The sequence below is a fragment of the Hoplias malabaricus genome, chromosome 2 (assembly GCF_029633855.1).
Source record: "Hoplias malabaricus isolate fHopMal1 chromosome 2, fHopMal1.hap1, whole genome shotgun sequence".
In the NCBI taxonomy this organism is placed as follows: Eukaryota; Metazoa; Chordata; class Actinopteri; order Characiformes; family Erythrinidae; genus Hoplias; species Hoplias malabaricus.
Window position 1 is genome coordinate 8,413,777 of NC_089801.1, and position 20,200 is coordinate 8,433,976.

General features: G+C 39.5%; 1 protein-coding gene across 1 annotated transcript; it reads left to right on the forward strand.

Annotated features, from left to right (window-relative positions):
• The first annotated feature begins 5,470 nt into the window (after positions 1 to 5,470).
• LOC136687574 (kelch-like protein 33) lies at positions 5,471 to 15,416 on the forward strand. Its single transcript, XM_066662066.1, has 7 exons — positions 5,471 to 6,248; positions 9,152 to 9,594; positions 11,166 to 11,288; positions 11,790 to 11,909; positions 12,522 to 12,772; positions 13,006 to 13,176; positions 14,050 to 15,416. The coding sequence occupies exons 1-7, from the start codon at positions 5,471 to 5,473 to the stop codon at positions 14,573 to 14,575; spliced, it is 2,412 nt and encodes an 803-aa protein (XP_066518163.1). The 3' UTR covers positions 14,576 to 15,416.
• The last annotated feature ends 4,784 nt before the right edge of the window (positions 15,417 to 20,200 follow it).

The window sequence follows — 20,200 nt, forward strand, 5'->3', positions numbered from 1 at the left end:
ATTTGACCACAGTTATGAATACATAGTAATATTACATAGTCATATCAGTGGTATTTCAAACCAGTTGTTGACGATACGTTCACTGTATTTTGGGGGACTCTTTTTCCTTACTTTTGAGACTCCCTTTATATCAACATTAGCCCAGTGTCTTCATCTGTGCATCTCAAACCACATGCATCCATTTAGTGAAATCTAAAACAAATAACATCTTTTGAATGCTTTTGTTTCTATGGGTTTGTGGTGGAAATAAGTGCACAGTTCTTGTTCACATTTGTCAACTGTTTTGTCCACTTGCCTCATTTGTTTTCTCTCATTCTTCCGATGATATTCCTTTGACATCCTAGTGTCAGTTTCTGGGTCACCATTTTACATTCAATCATTAACCTCATAACTATGTTTAACAATGAAGTGAGACAATTATTAAATCACACACAAGGACAGTAATGCTATAAAGCGGCACTAAAAGGCATTGTAGTGGCTCTTTAAACTGACTTCTTTTCGTTTATGAATTTCAAAGAAAAAGTGATCACAGGTATGACTTCAAGATGCTTTACAAGATGATTCAAGGTGATTAACTGCACTACACTGCATTTCGTACCCTGCAGGAATAAATTGTTATTTTTTTGTAATGCTAATCCTGGTAGATTTATTCATATCTCCAAATTAGAAAAATATTAATGCATTGACATCAGCAGATATGTACCTATTTCCAGAAAAGTTGTAAAATATAATATAAATGAGAATCTGTGATATTTTTAATCCTCTAGAAATTTTAAATATAAACAAATTTTGTATTTGATGCCTATGACACTCCAAAAAAGTTGGGATATGGGCAAAATATGAGTGAAAATGTTGATAGAAAATTCATATCCTAACATGGTTTGAAGCATCATAATATAAGTTTCAAAACCATGAGGTAAATATAAATTGCATAAAGAGCATTCATCAAAGGCTCAAATGGAACATCCAGAGCGTTATCTGTGATAGTTGCAAAAGCAAACATCTCTCATGGAATGCGGGGTTCATCCGTGACCACGCCATGGGTGAGTTGTATATGCGAGACGTTTCCATTGATGTGGACGCTAACACTTAGGGAGACATTTGCTGCTACTATGAAAGTGTTTTTACCTCTGGGATCTAAATGTGTGTAATCCTTCATGGAGTCTACATGTGCAGGTGTTTCAGTTGTTAAAATCAATACCGTCCATTTTCTCAGGCTGTAGTAACAATATTTTTCACAATGAAAATTCATTCCTGCACAGTGTGTTTAGCATGCGCAGTTTTTTTAATAATCTTCTGAAGTCTAAAGACGAAGCAAGGCACAATGGTTACCTAATGAAGTGGCATCTTTGTCTACAATCATAAAAGAAATCAAATCAATTTCCCAACAAGAGCTGGTATAATAATAAGTTAAAAGATTACAAAGATACCAGGATGTGACATCAATAACAGCTTCATACACTGCTGTGCAACTGCCATAGAATTGTCTTTCATTCACTCTGTTTAAAACCTATTTTTCAATATTTTTAAAGGCTAAGCAGCAGCTCTATGAAAGTGTCAAACAAATAAATACAGTGGAATTTGAGTTCCTAACTTGTGTTTATTGATAGTCAGAAAACATGTTATTTCTTACTAATTCAAGGAATAAGGTTTAAAAGACCATTGTCCCCCCCCCACAACGGTGTTCGGAAACTCTAATAGGCGTCTTGCCTGTGACGTAGATGGTGGACAACACTCTAGAAGCTGCACTTAATTTAATGCAAAATGACGAAAAGGTGTGTTGTTTTTGGCTGGTAAGGACACCAACGAAAGGTGTTGAAGAGCCTCTGTAACATGGAGGTAAACAGAGTAAGGACACTCACTTCGCCTGTTTTAGTTGGTGTTAGTTAACGTTAGCTTGACTCGCTAAACTCGGTGGCTCAGATTATACTCGGCTACGTAGCTGCATTACGGAGGTTTATAGTGTCGGATGAATTCGAGTTCGACTTCGATCACATTTACAAGAATAACGGTACCTCTAAATTTGAGTTTAGCTTATTGCTAGGCTATTGTCATGAATAATGTTGGTTATTTAGCTAGATACTGTCATAACAGTCAGTCATAACGGTGTTTTACCGCGGCGTCGTTCAGCTGTTGTCCACCAGTGACGTCACTGTTGCGTTCAAGAATTTCCGTAGCGAGCTCGGGTTTTTCCGTCAATTTAATAAGATTGTCAGTTTTAAAGCAAATTAAGCTGCTATTTTCATTTTAATTCATACTTATTTATGTCAGTAACTACAATAATGTGAAATATTCATGGAGGTCCATTAAGTGGTGCTTAGCCTTTAAGTAAAAACTACATTTTACAAATCACAAGTTGATAAATGTCACCATTAGAAAAATAATATTTAAAGTGTACATCACTGAAAGACAAATGAAAATAATCCTTTGAATCAACTTGAAAATAATCCATGTCTCTGTTTTTTTCCATGTTGATGAAAAATGAACAACCACTAGTTATTAAGTTACTGTTTTATAATTGCTTAACTGCTCAGAATTATTTGGTAATGTTATGATTTGGTTTGCGATATCATGCAATATCACAACATTGTTTTACCAGCTTGCACAATCAGAATGTTCCTAACCGTTCACTAAAGCACATGTTCCTTTTCAGTGGACGGTATGTTCTCTAAGCCATTGGTGGAGCACCAAAAATCCAGTCAGAAAATATACAAATATAAGGAAGTTTGCACTAGTAACTTATGATCTTTTACACAAAGCATGACATGGTTATATATTTACATATGCTTTATGCAAACAAGCAATTAAATTTTCATGGAAAGATGCCTGCTGACCAAGATTCATGGAAAGGAAAAGTGTTACTGAGTATTTTTGGCAGAATATTTCACCATTTTTTCCCACTAGACTTTTCTTATCAATGATTAATTATAATCAGACACAAGATAAGATGAAAAATATCCCAATCCATTAGAACTTCACATAGGGCCCACCACACTCTTTTCCTACCTGCAGCCACTAAAATTCCTGTTGAATCCTACACTTCAACTCTAAAGTTGCTGTGGCTGTTTATGATCCGATCACAACCAGCTATCCTTACTAGCTATGGTTATTCATTGAGCCCAGCCCATGAGTACCCAAACCAGCCACTGTATCACTAGCTCTTCACAGGGGCCACCAGGCAGGCACCTCCTCTCATTGGTGTTTCACTTAATTAAGTCCACAACACCTCCAGAAGGCTTAAATAACAGCACTTGAATCAGAGTGTTTATTCACAAATGTGTGCGTGTGTGACTTGCACTGCATTGATTCACAAACAATTAGCCAATATATATATATGCAATATATAGCCAATATACACACACACACACACACACACACACAAGTGTGTGCCCCTTCATGATTTCTTATTTTTTTGTACGTTTTTCACTCTTAAATGTTTCAGATCATCAAACAAATTTAAATATTAGTCAAAGACAACATCCCCCAGTTAAAATACAACTTTTGAAAAAAAATAATATTTAGAAAATGTGCAGTTTTTATTTAATTCACACATAAAATAATGGAAAACATAAATAATAGAACGAATAAAATATATTTTCACTATTTTTCCCTCTCTTTTTTTTTTTTACCCGTGTGAGGCGCCATGCTTATTGTTTTGCGAAATGAAAACATGAATGTGTGTTGTGTCATTTGTTAGATGGAAAGATTGTGTTAGTATCTATTATTATACATTAAACAAATGTTTCTCATATATTTTAAAAATGTCAAATCAAAGCTGAACAAATCAAAGTGTATTTTCCAGCTGTATAGCTGCCCTATGCAAATGTTTAAAGGAGCTCAAAGATCTGTGAACTGACACTATCTTTTATGTACATGGAGGTTCAGTCCATAGATAAGATTTCTTGCAGTGGAACTGTTTTCTTTGGAGTGAAGTAGCACCCTCCGGGACCATTGGGGTGAGTTGGTATGGTGCTTGATACAAAACTGACCATGCGACATCAGTATCTGACTACATTAATGATTTCATGGCTGGATGCCATCAGATACTTGCAGAAATAGTGCACATCCTTCGCAGAGGCAATGGAGGTAGTATTAATATCCTACATTTCAGGATTGAAGTTGTATAATCCGGTCTCTACAGACCTTATGTACAGTCAATAATGACACGTGAGTTGGATACATAAAAACATAATGCCTTTCGCTCTGCAAGCAATGCCAAGTCTGATGAACAGGTTTTAAGAAGACCATGTGGTTTTGTCCATGTTGCCGAAATAGCCTCATATAAGAAAGTGGGGGCGGCACGGTGGTGCAGCATGTAGTGTCGCAGTCACACAGCTCCAGGGACCTGAAGGTTGTGGGTTCGATTCCCGCTCCGAATGACTGTCTGTGGGGAGTGTGGTGTGTTCTCCCTGTGTCCGCGTGGGTTTGTGTGAGTTGCCCTCTGAAGGACTGGCGCCCCCTCCAGGGTGTGTTCCCGCCTTGCGCCCAATGATTCCAGGTAGGCTCTGGACCCACCACGACCCTGAATTGGATAAGCGCTTACAGATAATGGATGTATGGATAAGAAAGTGGTGGTGTAGGAGCCTGACTGAGGTTAAGAAAAATTGTCTGTGATCTTAACACGTTGTGTCACATGGACAAGAAAGCTTTTGAAAAAAAGACAATTAGAAAAAGTGCAGTTTTTATAAAATTTACACATGAAATAATGGAAAACATAAATAATAGAACTAATAAAATGTCCCCTGTCTTTTTTTACCCATGTGAGGCGCCATGCTTATTGTTTGGCAAAGGGAAAGCATGAATGTGTGGTGTGTCATTGGTTAGATGGAAAGATACATTGTGTTAGTGCCAATATCTATTATTAGAACACTGCCACTAGAACACTGATGTTGTCCTGTGTAATGTGAATGTGACCAGTAGGTCGTCTAGTGCTGTACAAATATAAACTAACTGGATTAATTGCTAAAACTAGACAGTTAGGCTTTTTTGTTCGAAGACGTTCATGTAGTTTAGAAATTTTCATTGGATTAAGATTAACTTTTGACTGACAGGTGGTAAGTTTCCAGGACTGGAATGACTTTGCAGTAGAAAATATTTACGTTCTGTGATTTGACCATTGTTTCTTCTAATACTGGGTGTCTTGAGATTCTGGCACAACAAATTACAGTAGCAAAATGGTAGCCTTCTGACTTTCATGGGGTCACATTTGCTTAAGAATATAAGCAGACTTTTGTACATATTTTTAAACTATAAGCTTAAAGTAGATGCTTAAAGTTATCACAGTATGTTAATTATATATCACCCTTGTTACCAACCGTGTGCCATAATGTAAAGCAAACTCTAATATATATATATATATATAAACTTTAATAGAAATAGAAAAAATGAGCATGCAAAATGCAAATAATACAATTTAAAAAAATGCATTATGTGAATACATTTCTCACTTATTTTTCTTCTCCCCAGAACAATGTCTCAGAAACAGGCTCTAGAGAAGAAGCAAGAAAAGCAGTTATCCCTCCGTCAGAGGGTGGCGCTGTTTCAGTCCACTCCCCCTGTGGATGAAAGTGGTGGATGTGGAACGAGGAAGCGGAGGACAGAGACAAACAGTTCTATCTCTCTGACTTGCCCTGTCCAAACAGAAATCAATGATAGTACAGCTAGCACCACCACTCCTTTTAGCAAGGCACCTCCGAGTAAAGCATACATTCCATCTTTGTTTGCTCCGCCTCCAAATCCCTGCTATGAGCAAGAACTCCGCCCTTTTCTCCTCCCCTCCCACTGTGACTCCCTCTTCACATCATTATGTGGCTTAAAGGAGGAGGAGCTTTTAGTGGACTGCAGTTTACAACTTCCTGATTATGGTTTCAAGGCTCACCGATTGGTGCTTGCTGCTGTCAGTCACAAGGCGGAGGCGTGGCTAGTTTCCAGGCAGATGTTTGTGATAAATATAGACAACATTGAAGGGTCTGAATGTCCTATAACTCCCACAGGACTAAAAGCTGTACTCAATTTTGCTTATTATGGAGAAATGGGTGTGGCCTGCTCTGAAAGATTAAATTTGGAGGAAATACTCATGGCTTGCAGGTGTTTAGATGCGGGGCGACTGGTGCAGGTGTGTAGAGGTGTCGCTCCGCCCAACGGGAGTGTAGAGAGAGGGAGGAGCCTCCAGATTATCAGGAAGATGTGGGAGAGACATATGGGCTGTGATGTCATCATAGAAGCAAAGACTGGAGAACGATTCCCTGGTAAGGTACCTTTATAATATTTATAAAAGAAACAAACAGCTGAAATTTTCCAAACCTCTTCTTACCCCTTACTTTCCCTACTTAAAAGGAGCGTACTACAAAAACATGAGATAAGTGTCAGTGTGATTTGTGCTACAAACTATGTAGAGCGCATAACCTTTAGCATTGTCCCGCCTCTTTGACTGAGTCTCTCCAATCACAGCACTGGACCCAGGCATATATTAAAGTCCAAAGAGAAAACAAGATCAACCAGTGCAGAGAAATAACACTGTCTCATTTACAGGTACAGGCAGTGACACTGGTTAGGGATGGGCGGTTTCCCAATTTTTATACTATAATACCGTCTCAATATATTATCTTGGTATACGGTATTACCGTGGGGAGGGGCTCTGTCAGGCTGTGTTGAGCCTTATATCTGTGAGCACAAAGTTGAGTGAATTTAGCTAAACACAGCCCAACAGTGCACACTGACACACATGTTGAAGATAAAAACCCGTTTCTGGGAGAGCAAATTTCAGCAACTAGTGTTGAAGAAACAGAAAAGGGATAGAAAATAAGTGAAATAAGACCGTGTACACTGTTTAGAAGCACAGCTGACGTTAACCGGCTCTTGTGGGTTAGCACACCACAGCAGATTTTTCAGCGAACTGAGGCTCAAAACACACATATTTCAAGGATAAAGCCATATACCCGTGAGCATAACGCTAAGTGAAGGATTTTCAGAGTATTTTGTCTGTTTACAGCTTTCTTCCTCTCTCTTTTAACCCAAACTCTGCGCTAAATGTACAACTCCTGGGCTTGTGTTTTTCTCCACCCGTTTTCAGACCGTGACATCAGCAATGAGCTCCCACAGCGCATTTTAGCCAACTTTTAAAGACAGAAATTAGACACACGTGTCATAAATACCGTCCACATTTTGAGATACTGTCCACGTTTTTAAATACCACGGTATACGGTATTATCGTTATACCGCCCAACCCTCGGTTGAAGTAATAAAATCCTAGTAATTGACAAGAGATTTTTCTCCTTACACGTACACAATGGTTTCAAATCTGTTTCTTGATGATGATCTTTGATAAAAAAAAAAATCTCGGACAAGTCCAAGTTTTAAAGCATAAATTCCTCTGACTAACTGGTAAAAACATTTGGTGATCGTTCCCTGGAGGCGACATGTACTTTTGAACAAGCAAGATGATTTTATTTTTGACAGGTCAGTGGTTTATGAATGTCCTGCAATAAAATATTTCATAGATTGTTTGATCTTCAGCTTCTTGATGAGCTTGTAAGTGTCTTGTGAACTCCAGCACACTTCATATCTTTTTAAATATGCTTAGGAAAGGGCGTGTATGTATGTTTTGTTCATCTGATTTTAATTTTAGTCAAGAATGATAATCCATTTCCAGGAAGAGCGAGTGATACCATGTAAACCAACACCACATGCTGCTGTTTTTTATTTGGTGGCCCTAAAATAAAATTTAAACAGCTGTGTTCCTTCATTTTTGTTTGGAGAGTTTTACCAGTACAAAAAAAAAAACACTAGGCACAGTGACACTATTTGTTTTTTTCAGTAAGTTGTATCTAGCAGTATTTAAATAAATAAATAAATAAATAAATAAATAAATAATAGAAATAAAAATTGGGAACCAGTGATTTAGCTAGTGCTTTTGTATTATCCACAATAACTTTTGCACCTAGAGAACCAAGGAGACATACCTGGTGAAAAAAAAATTGTTTGGTATGTACCTCTTCACCATTTATTGAATTTGGAAAAAAAAAGTTTTAAGCCGACTATGATAAAACAATATCAAACAGTTTACATACATTTCTGTAAAAAGGTTTTGGTTCAGGTAGCTTTTAGAGGCTTTGGGCACCTGATTACTAACATATCACCACAACTGTGAATAATTCTGACACTGTATATTTATAAACAGTTGAACATGTTATGTTCCAGGGTCCTGGAGGTTGTGAGTTTAAGTCCCACTCCTGGTGAATGTCTGTGAGGAGTTTGGTGTGTTCTCCCTGTGTCTGTGTGGGTTTCCTCCCACAGTAAAAAAAAAAAAAACATTGGAATGTGGATTGGCGACTCATAAAGTGTCCATAGGTGTGGGTGTATGAGTGAATGTGTGAGTGTGTCGCCCTGTGAAGAATTGGCGCCACATCCAGGGTGTGTTCATGCCTTGAGCCCAGTGATTCTGGGTAGGTTCCAGACCCACCATAACCCTGAACTGGATAAACAGTTACAGACAATGAAAAAAAAGAAATGAATGAACATGTTATACCTACCCAAATGATTTTGTGTGTTTCTTTAAACATCACCACTTATCCAGATCAGGGTCGCTGTGGGTTGAGAGCCTACCTAAAATCACTGAGCACAAGTTGGGAACACACCCTGGGGGGAGATCCAGTTCTTCACAGGGTGACACACTCTCACACATTCACTCACACATATGGACACTTTTTGAGTCGCCAATCCACATTCCAATGTTTGTTTTTGGACTGTGGGAGGAAACACACGCAGACACAGGGAGAACACACTAAACTCCTCACAGACAGTCACCAGGAGTGGGACTTGAACCCACAACCCACATGTTCAGCTGTATATAAATATACAGTATCAGAATTATTTCAGTTATTTCAGTAGCCTATTCACCTACCAATGTGTGTTTTTGAAGGAAACCCATGCTGACATAGGGGGAACACACCAAACTCTTCACAGGCAGTTATCTGAAGCAGGGCTCGAACCCACAACCCCAGGACCATGGAGTTGTGTGACAGCAACACTCTGTTGTGCCACCGTGCTGCCCAAGATTATTTAAATATAAGATTTAAAAATTTAATTGGTTACAACAAAACGCAATATTATGTCTTATCAGCTGTTATCCTTTTTTTCCCCCTCTTCCTAGCCCATCGTATTATCCTTGCTGCTGGAGGGGACTACTTCCGGGCCCTGTTCTGTGGAGGGTTACGTGAGTCTGAAGAAGAAGTGGTACGTCTGCAAGGTGTTGAAGGCTGTGTGCTGTGGTCACTGCTCCACTTCATTTACTCGGGACAGCTGAAGCTTGGTTGGCAAAACGTGTGGGACCTCACAGAAGCAGCAATGCAGTTTCAACTACAGGGGGCGCTCACACTCTGCTTAAACTTCCTACAAGACTATATGGATGACTGTTCATGTTTAGATACGTGGTCTCTTGCTGAGACTTATGGCCTGGAGCAGCTTGGTAGAGCAGCAGAGGACTACATTTTAGCACATTTTAAGAGGGTCTCAGAGGGGGAGAAATTCAAGGATCTCTCCTGCCACTTGCTGGAACGCCTGCTGGAAAGAGATTCACTGAGTGCTGAAAGTGAGGTAAGGCAAGAGAATAATACTTCTGAAATACAATGTATAAGATACACCTACATTATATCAGTTTACTATTCTATTACTGATCTTTCAATTGGAAAGCGACTGCCAGCCTGATGGTGTACCATTCTCAACACAGCAGTAACACCAACATCATGTTACAATATTAGTGTTTGTTGTGCAGGTTTCAATGTGGTCTACCATCAAAATAATATTTTGGCAGCCTTAACATTTATGGACAAATCTATAAGCCTCTGCTTGGACCCCTCAATGCTTACTTAAAGGAACACTATATAATATTTTAAATATTTACATAGAATTACAGCTTCAAAATCATTGTAATGCTTCACTTATCTGCAGTAGGGAGAATAGAGTCTCTGTACTCTGGACTCAGCACTGCACTATGTAACCTTTGAAGCAGGGTAGGAAACCACATCCCCTCACTCTTCCTCCCCATTGATTTTGGTACAGTGCTGTAAAAATGAATTACACTAGGGGGAGCCCCAGGAGCAAAAAACTCAAATCTTACCTAGTGTACCTTTAAGACTGGTAAAACTATCTGTGTTTAATGAATGATATCAATGGTTATTTTCCATACTTCTATCATTTATTCACTTTTCTAAACCACAAATTTCTAACCCACTTGTGACAACGTGACATTACCCAAAACTTGGTTTGTTTAATCAGATTTTCATTCAGTTTAATTAGGGTGAACATATCTGAGATGCAGAAAGAGAGGACACGTCCCGGGGGGGGGGGCTGATGAGGTCACGCCCCTCGCTGCCATTGTATGCTTAGCTGAACCCATGTGTGATTTTTAGGTCTTTTACACCTTTATTTGCTACACAAAACATGGGAATTTCTTTTTTTAATTCATCCGTGAACATACATTTACGTTTCGGCATAGCTGCTCGAGATGAAGGTAGGTACATGAGCTTTGCCTGACGTAAACAAGGACCACTGACGTGCAGACTGACCAATTAAATGTTTACAGAGAGGTTTATCGACCAATAACGGTAGCGCTACAGTCAGACCGTCCAATCAGAAGATTTTAGGCTACTTCACCACGCCCCCTTCTCACTCAAGCGAACCAATCGGAGTAGGGGAGGGCGGGACTAGTTTGTGAACGAAACTTCTCGAAATTCTATGTAAGCTCTAGAAAAACAAAATCCCGGACGTTTGTGAAATTCCACCCGGACATTTTTTTAAATCTTCTAAAAAGGAGGACATCTAGTCACCCTAATTTAAGGATGGAATTGAACAAATCAATTCAGTGTTTGTTGATTGTGAGATGGAATTTAGAACCAAATGTTCTACTAACATGCTCACAAAATATCAACTACCTACTTAAAAACAAGAAATAGTTGTTCATTTTCACTGGTATAAAGTTTTTTGTTGTTGTACACCATCCTTAAGAGATCATATTTGGAGTTTGCATATAATAGCGTCTGTATAAACAGAAGTGTCTCTTGTCCTCTTCCCAAATAGACCTAAGGTTATTTTAAATTTCCACAAGATGTGTGTTGGTTTTTTGTGATGTATTGACTCTTACTGCATCTATTCCTCTTGCACTATAGATGGCAGTCCTCAGGGCTGTAGTGTCATGGATAGAGGAGGATAAAACACAGAGGTTATGTAGTGTTCCAGGACTTCTGCAGAGGATCCGCTTTCCTCTCATGACACCACAAGAGCTGATAGAGGTAAAAAAAAACAAAAGAAAGAAACATACAGAGAGATTTAACAGTTTAATTATGCAGCGTTAGGAGTCTTGTCAATGTGCTCTTACAGGTCTAGTGTGTTTTTTCTGCTCAGGCTGGGAAATTAACTGAAAGCCACTGCAGGGTTGGGGGGTTTTCCCTGCTCCACACTTGTCATAGTCCACAAGATGCTTGTTCATTACGGGACAAATTAAACCAGTTATAGTGGGTAATGTTTTGATAAGTGAAAAAGTGCTGCTCTCCATGGGAAACAACACTTTGATTCCCAGCTGTTTCAGATTCAAACTTCTACACGACGACTTATTTGTAGCACGATTACAAATATAAGTCACTCAGGCTAAAGTTTACATGTGGCACATTTGTTGTGCCTAATTATTTTAATTTGAAATTAAACTTGACATTCCCTTCCCTCACACACTCATTAATCCAGGCCTTTAATGTTGTTCATTTGTTCAGTTGTTTATTTTCTGTCATTTTCTTCAGGTGCAGAACTGCAGACTGCTGATTAGGAACTCAGAAGGAAGAGCAGCTTTAGAGACTGTGAAAAAACTTCTAGAAGGAAACAGGAGAATTATAGGCTGCAAACCCCGCACCCCAAATCAGGTAATGTACATTGCTGCCCCATGTCACAAACAAAATGTATTGTCTAACAAAATCATAAAATAATAATAATACATTTACTTATACTCTCCAGTTAGGATTGTGCTAATCGTATGCATACATTGTCACAGTTTCCACAAACTGTGCTGAAAGAAATCTCTGATAGTTTTGGTTTCACTCTTTCCATGTTCTGTAAGTAATTTCAACCTTGCTTATGTAGTTTTATATATAAAGTTATATACAGGGTGGGTCATTTATATGGATACACCTTAATAAAATGGGAATGGTTGGTGATATTAACTTCCTGTTTGTGGCACATTAGTATATGGGAGGGGGGTGGGACTTTTCAAGATGGGTGGTGACCATGGCGGCCATTGTGAAGTCGGCCATTTTGGATCCAACTTTTGTTTTTTCAATGGGAAGAGCGTCATGTGACACATCAAACTTATTGGGAATTTCACAAGAAAAACAATGGTGTACTTTATTCTTTCATTTTTTAAATAATTCTTTCATAATTTAAAAATATATATCTGTGAAAAACATATTGTTGGTTGCTGCCTCAGGTCTGCTTAATGATCTGAAGGAGGGATCCACGTGTCACTTTCTGTCTGGCAGGTCTTAGTGCTGGTTGGTGGGGACAGCGTGAATGAGAACTTTGAGCGCCGGGAGCCTAATCACTGCCTGTGGTTTGCTCGCCGGTTTCTGCGAGGAGAAGGCCTCATTCGGACAGTAGATTGGCAGCCACTGGCTCAGCTCCCAGAGCCCTCACGACTCCGCCACTGTGTGTGTGTGCTTAATAATATACTGTACGTACTGGGAGGTCGCAAGTACTACGGAAAACTGGACATACTTAAGTCTGCAGTGAGGTAACGCTTTGTGTACTTGAATTAACTTTTATTTTGGGGACCAAATATTCACATTCATGATGTTATTTTTCACAGGAAATATATGAATATATAAGAATATTTCATTAAAACAGACACATTAGGTTTTTATTTTTTCTATTACAAGTAATATAATTACTGGTTGTAGTAGGTGTTCATGAAGATGGTGCAAGGACACCAAAGAGCTAAATAAATACTTATTTATTTTTTAATAGATTTGACCCTGCTCAGTGTAAGTGGGAGTGTTTGCCAGATATGTCAAATCCCAGAGACTATTTTGCTGCTGTGTGTAAAGGAGGCAAAGTGTTTGTCCTGGGCGGGAACCGAGATGACATCAGTTGCTTGGATTCTGTGGAGTACTACACACCTGAAGACAACACTTGGAGGTATGGTCTTGCCTGCTGTAATTTTCTGCATTCAGTTTTTATAAAATTAGTCAAATCTTTGAAGTAGATTATATATGTATTTTTTTTTTTTATGTGATGCACCAGGCTTGCAACTCATTCACTCACAAAATGCTTCACACGGGGTGTCATTCTGTGCTTTGTATAAATAACACTGTGTGTCTTTGTTAAAGAGATGCTGTAGCATTCTTTTAGTTAATGATTATCTGCTATGCATGTAGTTATAGGCCGTGACACCCCCCAAGATCCTTTTTTGTGTGTGCATTGTATTTGGCCCATGGTAACACTTGCTACAATGCTGCAGATTCAAACCAGTTACTGGTAGCATCATTACAAATGTAAGTCATTCAGACTAAAATCTAAATGTGGCAGATTGGCTAATTATTATAACTATCAAGCTCTTTAATAACTGAATCTGGTGTTTTAGGGACCAGGACTAGGACTGAGAACCCCTCCTGTAGAGTTTGTAAACCATTCATTCGTTCGTTGTCTGTAATCACATATTCAGTTCAGGGTCACAGTATAATTCAATATATCTGTATACAATACATTGTTGTAATTTGCCTAGATGATGCAAAACAGTGGTAAACATGCCCCTGTCAGAAGTTTTTTGGAACATGTTGCTGGCATCAAAGTGTATATAGTAATATACTTGTCAATAAACTAACATTTCTCAGTTTCAGCATTCGAAAATTTGTCTTTGTCAATCATTGCATTGCTTTTATTTACATTTGCAGTGTCCCAACTTTTTTGGAAATGGGATTTGTAATTCTATACTTTAAATGTAGTTCAGTCATGCAGACATTTAAATTAAATACATGTGGTTGCTTTCTTCTCCACATTGAACTCTGATAGGATGGCTCACCCATTGGACATACCCATCTGTGGTCATGCAGCTGCTGTACTGGATGGAGAGATTTTCGTGTCTGGTGGTTGTGACACTCATCTACGCTGCCTTTCTTCTTTATGGCATTATGATCCAGTATACGGCTGCTCAAGCCGTGCCCCTATGGCCAGCGGAGCGGGGCGTGCAGGTCATGTGATGTTCGCTGTAGGGAAACAACTTGTCGTGGCTGGGGGCCTGCAGCCCATGTGGATGGGTTTTGGCGATCAGTTACAGTGTGAGGCATACAATTTGGTAAGGAATTCCTGGACATCCCTCCCCCTCCTGCCTCGCCCTCATCTCTCGCCTGCAGCCACCTACCTTGACGGACAGCTGTACATCTTGGGTGGGTCTTCAGCCGACTCTGCGCGAGACACACCGTGGGTCCATCGCTATAATCCCCGGGAAAATTGCTGGGACAAACTCGGAATGATGCCCCGACCTTTTGCTGATCTTGCAGCATGTGCACTCCAGTTACCCATCAGTCTTAGGTTATAAAAAGAAAAAAAAACTTTTATATATGTAGAAATCTAGAAAAATATCTATTTACAAAATATAATGTTTGAGTAAAGCTAGGAAATGCAATACATATTGCTTCCAACCTTTATTGGTTTATATAGAATATTGGGATGAAGGTACAATGAGATTTAAAGTCTGATTTGGGATTTTGAAGATTTATTGCTGGTGAATAATTCTCTGCCGTGTCATAGCCATACATCATGCACACAATAAAACAAACATTTCTTAAAAAGTTATATAAACAAATTTGTAGAGCATGGCTTATAACTTTGCTCAGTGACTGACTTGTTGTAAAAGAAGCATAGAACATTTTAAATCTTTCTTGACAATCATAAACCAGTAAACATTTCTCATTGTTCCCTATAGACCTTTCATGGTAGCGTTTAGTAATGGTATCTTGTGTTTTCCTGGTTTCCAAAAAGTAGTTCTTGCTGAGTCTGTGTGCTCTGGTTTCCTCCACCAATCCAAAAACATATGTTGACAGGTTGATGGCGATGTGAAAATGCCCATATGTGAGACTCGGTCATGGACTGTTACCCAGTCAGGAGTGTGTTCCTGCCCTGTGTCTGATTATTCTGGGTGGGATTTGGACCCTCATTGACCCTGCCCTGGAAGTGGTTAGAGACGATGCTGTGACCAACATGTATTTCCTTCCTTCATTCACTACCTACAATTTCTCTACATTAGTTACAATATTTCACATCAGAATTAAAGTTTTGGTTTAGTTGTGCATAACACAAGGAATGTAATATGCAGAAAAAGGCTTTACTCAGTAAAGCAATGGGGTGATTAGGTGGATCAGGTGTGTTGGATCAGGAATGTCAATCAGCTGTCATCATTGGCTCCTGCAGTTTAGATATTGGTCTAAGCTAATACACATCAGTTTCTTTCTCACCTGGCAAGAATAGTTTCAAGAAGTTAGACACTAGCACAAGTTTGTCTGAGATTAACCGGTGCTTTTCTGATACATGCTATGATAAAGCTTTTTATGTCTGAAAAGTTTGAGTGTATTTTGTTGGAGAACACTGTTGAAATTTAGCCTTCTGGGGTACTTTTGAGTTAATGTCTGCTGGGCAAGCTTAGGGTGACCAGATCTGAGATGGCGAAAAAGAGGACGCATCTCCGAGTGGTGGGTGTCATGCCCCTTGCTTAGCTGAACCTATGTGTGCTTTTAGGTCCTTTACACCTTTATTTGCTACACAAAACATGGGAATTTCTTTTTTAATTCATCCAAGAACTTACATTTACGTTTCGGCATAGCTGCTCGAGATGAGGGTAGGTACATGAGCTTTGCCTGACGTAAACAAGGACTACTGACGTGCAGACTGACCAATTAAATGTTTACAGAGAAGGTTATCGACCAATAACGGTAGCTCTACAGTCAGACCGTCCAATCAGAAGATTTTAGGCTACTTCACCACGCCCCCTTCTCACTCAAGCGAACCAAACGAAGTAGGGGAGGGCGGGACTAGTTTGTGAACGAAATGCTTCTCGAAATTCTTTGTAAGCTCCAGAAAAAACAAAATTCCGGACGTTTGTGAAATTCCGCCCGGACATTTTTTTAAGTCTAAAAAAGAGGACATGTCCGGGTAAAAGAGGATGTCTGGTCACCCTAGGCAAGCTGTCAGTTTAGGAAGCCAAATGTTGTAGTTCAGACTTAACCGATGCTTAAATTACACATATTTGGAAATAAAAATTTGTATCTTGGAGCGTGAATTTGGAAATGAAACATGTTTGCAGTTCTAATCTTGCTAGGCCACGCCAATATTGAGCAACACACTGCCAAGGGAAACATGGGTTTTGACATTTTAAAATGGCTAGATTTGTATAAATGAATTAATGACTGAATGGTTTACATTGGTAATCAATTCTGTTCTTGGACATCTTCTTTCTTGTAAAGTCTGGTTCCAAACTCACTGCTCCAGATATTTAGAATTGCTTGATTGATAGAAGAGAGAGAATGTATACATGGGGAGAAGAAACTACAGCAGTGTTAAACGCAGAGCATTTTCTCCCAAATATTGGTAGGTGAGGTGTGAGAAACCTTGATGAAACACTGGAGCCATACCCAACACTGGAACTAACACTGATATCTGAAACCAAAACAACTTGATGTGAATAGTTGGGTCTTCTCAGTTTCTGACAGATGTTACAAGCTCTAAGCCACACTAGGGCTGACCAGATAAACTGGTAGGTTAGTATCAAATTAATAATAATATGGCACTTTTTGTAAACAGAGTTTCAAAGTGATTTGCCAAAACCTCCTGAGTTCAAGTTCATCAAATCATCCCTTAAATTCATCCATCCATCCATTATCTGTAACCGCTTATCCAATTAAGGGTCGCGGGGGGTCCAGAGCCTACCTGGAATCATCAGGCGCAAGGCGGGAATACACCCTGGAGGGGACGCCAGTCCTTCACAGGGCAACACAGACACACACACATTCACTCACACACTCACACCTACGGACACTTTGGAGTCGCCAATCTACCTGCAACGTGTGTTTTTGGACTGTGGGAGGAAACCGGAGCACCCGGAGGAAACCCACGCGTACACGGGGAGAACACACTAACTCCTCACAGACAGTCACCCGGAGCTGGAATCGAACCGACAACCTCCAGGCCCCTGGAGCTGTGTGACTGTGACACTACCTGCTGCGCCACCATGCCGCCCATCCCTTAAATTCATTACATTTAATTTAATAAACATTAAAATATTTGATCAAAAGTAGGTAAAATAGTTGTTTTGAGACCCACTCGCTGGTGACATGCTTATAATTTAGCATCCAGGCAGAAGTATAGAAGAGCTGTCTGACATTCACAAGATCACTGTGTTAGTATGACACCTTTACCAAAAGTTGGCGAAATATCTGTCAGTCAGCTGTAAAAGCTGTTGCTGTGAAGTGAAAACAGCTCAGCTACAAAGTCTAAAGCCACAGAAGGCTCACAGAACAAGACAGAATTGCTAACGCCAGCTGCCCTGGACAAGAGAAGCATTTTGAAGACCTGCTGCCCTGTGTTGCACTTTAGCTCTTTCACCATGAAATGGTGGCTTTCTCTCTGGAAAAATGTGACTCCTTTTAGTAACTGCTTACAGTTTTTGTAGAAACCAGCCACCAACAGTTTTGCTTTGCCTATGTGCTAATCATCCCTACCATCCATTTGAGCTTCACCTGATCTTTGGTGCCACTATAAAGCATATATAGAGTATAAAGCAGTTAAGGACTTGTTCATTAACTGATTAGTTGAATCAGTTGTGTTGCGATAAGGGAAAGCAACGAATGTGCAGGGCAGACTGCCTCCAAGGCCAGGGTTAAAGTGTTGCTAGAGTTCAAGTAATAAATACATTTGCCTAATGTTTCTAGGTTTATTTCTGTTCTTTAAATGTAACAAGACAGCTGAGGAAAAAGCCCACACCAATAGGACAATTATTTGCAATTCTTAATTTTACCACACGATGTTAATTCCCGCTCTCTCTGCATTGTTACCAAGTAGTCATCAAAAACATATACAGTGATCCCTCGTTTTTTGCGGGGGATGCATTCCAAGGCCGAAAAACGAATTTCCACAAAGTAGAGGAAAGATAATTTCAATCTGAGGTTGCCAGATTGTTTGTTCTTTTTTTTTTTTTTTCTTCTTTGCTTTAGTTTGAGTTTAGTTGGAGCTTAACAACAAAAGAAGTGTATCGTCCCGCTCCCGTCTCCCTGGTTAATGATTCACAATTACCCATTTCATAATCCGCAGGTAAGTGACGTCATGACAGTTTAACTCAGTGATTTAACCTGAAAAATCAGTGTCTCTCCCTAACCATGGCTCCCACTGTACCCTAACTTAGACATTAAGAACTCTGACTATTAAACACTCTGAATGACTTCTGTTACGCTTTACTGCTGCTCAGATCTATTGATAGCCTTTCAAGTTCACATCCTAAAAGCCATTCCATCTTAATGTAATAAACATTACAATCTTTGGCCATAAGTAGGTATATTAGTTGATTTGGGACCCACTTAGAGGTGACATGCTTATAATTGTGTTAGAATGACACCTTTACCAAGTCTGTAAAATTTTTGTCACAGTCAGCTGTAAGCGCTGTTGCTGTGAAAACAGCTCAGCCACAAAATTTTAAGTCACAGAAGGCTCACAGAACAAGACAGAATTGATAAAGCCAGCTGCTCTGGACAAGAGAAGCATTTTGAAGACCTGCTGCCCTGTGCTGCATTTTAGCTCTTTCAGCATGAGATACCTTATTTTACTCGTCCTTTTTCCCGCTTTATCTCTGGGAAGAGTGACTCAATTTACTAACTGCTTACAGTTTTTTTTCAGAAACCAGCCACCAACAGTTTTGCCTGCACCACGTTTTCGGCAGATATGCCAGTGTCTCTTAGACAATAATGGAAGACGCGTGTATTACTTTGCTACTCTTTATGACACTCGTAATAGAATCCCAGTGTATTCTGCATACATCTTTCAGTATCCACCTATAACAAGGATTCATTCAACCTGGAGAATTGAGCCTAGGGTAAGTATTCCACAATAAAACCTTTACATTACTTTCAATGTTACATAATGATTATTGTTTTCTGTGTTGTTCCCATGTTATGTGTTTTTGTGAAAATAATTAGTTATGTTTAAAATCTTTTAGCACATAACTCTCCTAAAGAGTGATCAGAACCTAACACTAGATAAAGACTACACAGTTAAACAAACAACACAAATAATTATGTAGTTTTTCATCGCCTCATTTGTTCCCCTTTATTTAGTGTATATTTGTGTGAATCTTAGTGGTCATTACGCAAGCATTTCATATGTCAAAAATGCTTATAAATGCTTTAAAAAACTGCACATGAGCCTATAGTCACCATCCTCAATGCCAAGTGTTGGCTAGCAGGGTACAAAGTCACTGATTGTAGGCCAGTGAAACTGCACTGGTAAAGAAACACCAGGCAGTATTCTTTGGAGGAGCTGCAGTAGTTATCTCCCATGTAGTGTACTCCCAGTTAAGCACAAGTTGTCACTTCAGATTATAGAGAAAAAAAAAACTGTCCCATTGGTACCCTTGATTTTATGGACGAGCAGGAGCACAGAACATCTTTAAAACTCACCTTGTGTGTCAATATACACAGCTTGATGGACTGCAGGGTCGCTGCATGGAACTTCAAGGTACTCGCAGAGGTTTAGGTGGACATCAGGCCCTGAGACGTGACTACAACGACAACAGATTCGACATTGGTCACCTGTATCCAGTCTCTCATACCAATAATCAACAAGCCATGATGGCCACCTTCACTCTCACCAACGCTGCACCTCAAACTAGCAGTTTCAACAGGGGTTCGTGGCAAGCCCTTGAAAGGAGGGTGAGAGTTAATCTAAGGTCCTGTCAGCAGGCCTTTGTTGTGACAGGCGTAGTTCCTGACAACAATCTGCCTTTACTGAATGGACGTGTGAAGAAATCCAGGTATTACTGGACAGCCACCTGTTGTATCAGACAGAATCTGCCTCCTCAATCGAGGGGATACTTTGGTCCTAACAACAATAACAGAGTGACGCTTTTAACATTGCGTCGACTGGAAAGAGGGTTAAATGCAGCATACGGCAATCAATTTTC

What these genes read in the sequence shown, in the direction of transcription:
- LOC136687574 (XM_066662066.1), top strand. Translation starts at nt 5,471, where the DNA reads ATGTCTCAGAAACAGGCTCTAGAGAAGAAGCAAGAAAAGCAGTTATCC. An exon ending in CACTGAGTGCTGAAAGTGAG is followed by an intron (nt 9,595 to 11,165) that starts GTAAGGCAAGAG and finishes CTTGCACTATAG; the next exon opens with ATGGCAGTCCTCAGGGCTGT. An exon ending in AACCCCGCACCCCAAATCAG is followed by an intron (nt 11,910 to 12,521) that starts GTAATGTACATT and finishes TCTGTCTGGCAG; the next exon opens with GTCTTAGTGCTGGTTGGTGG.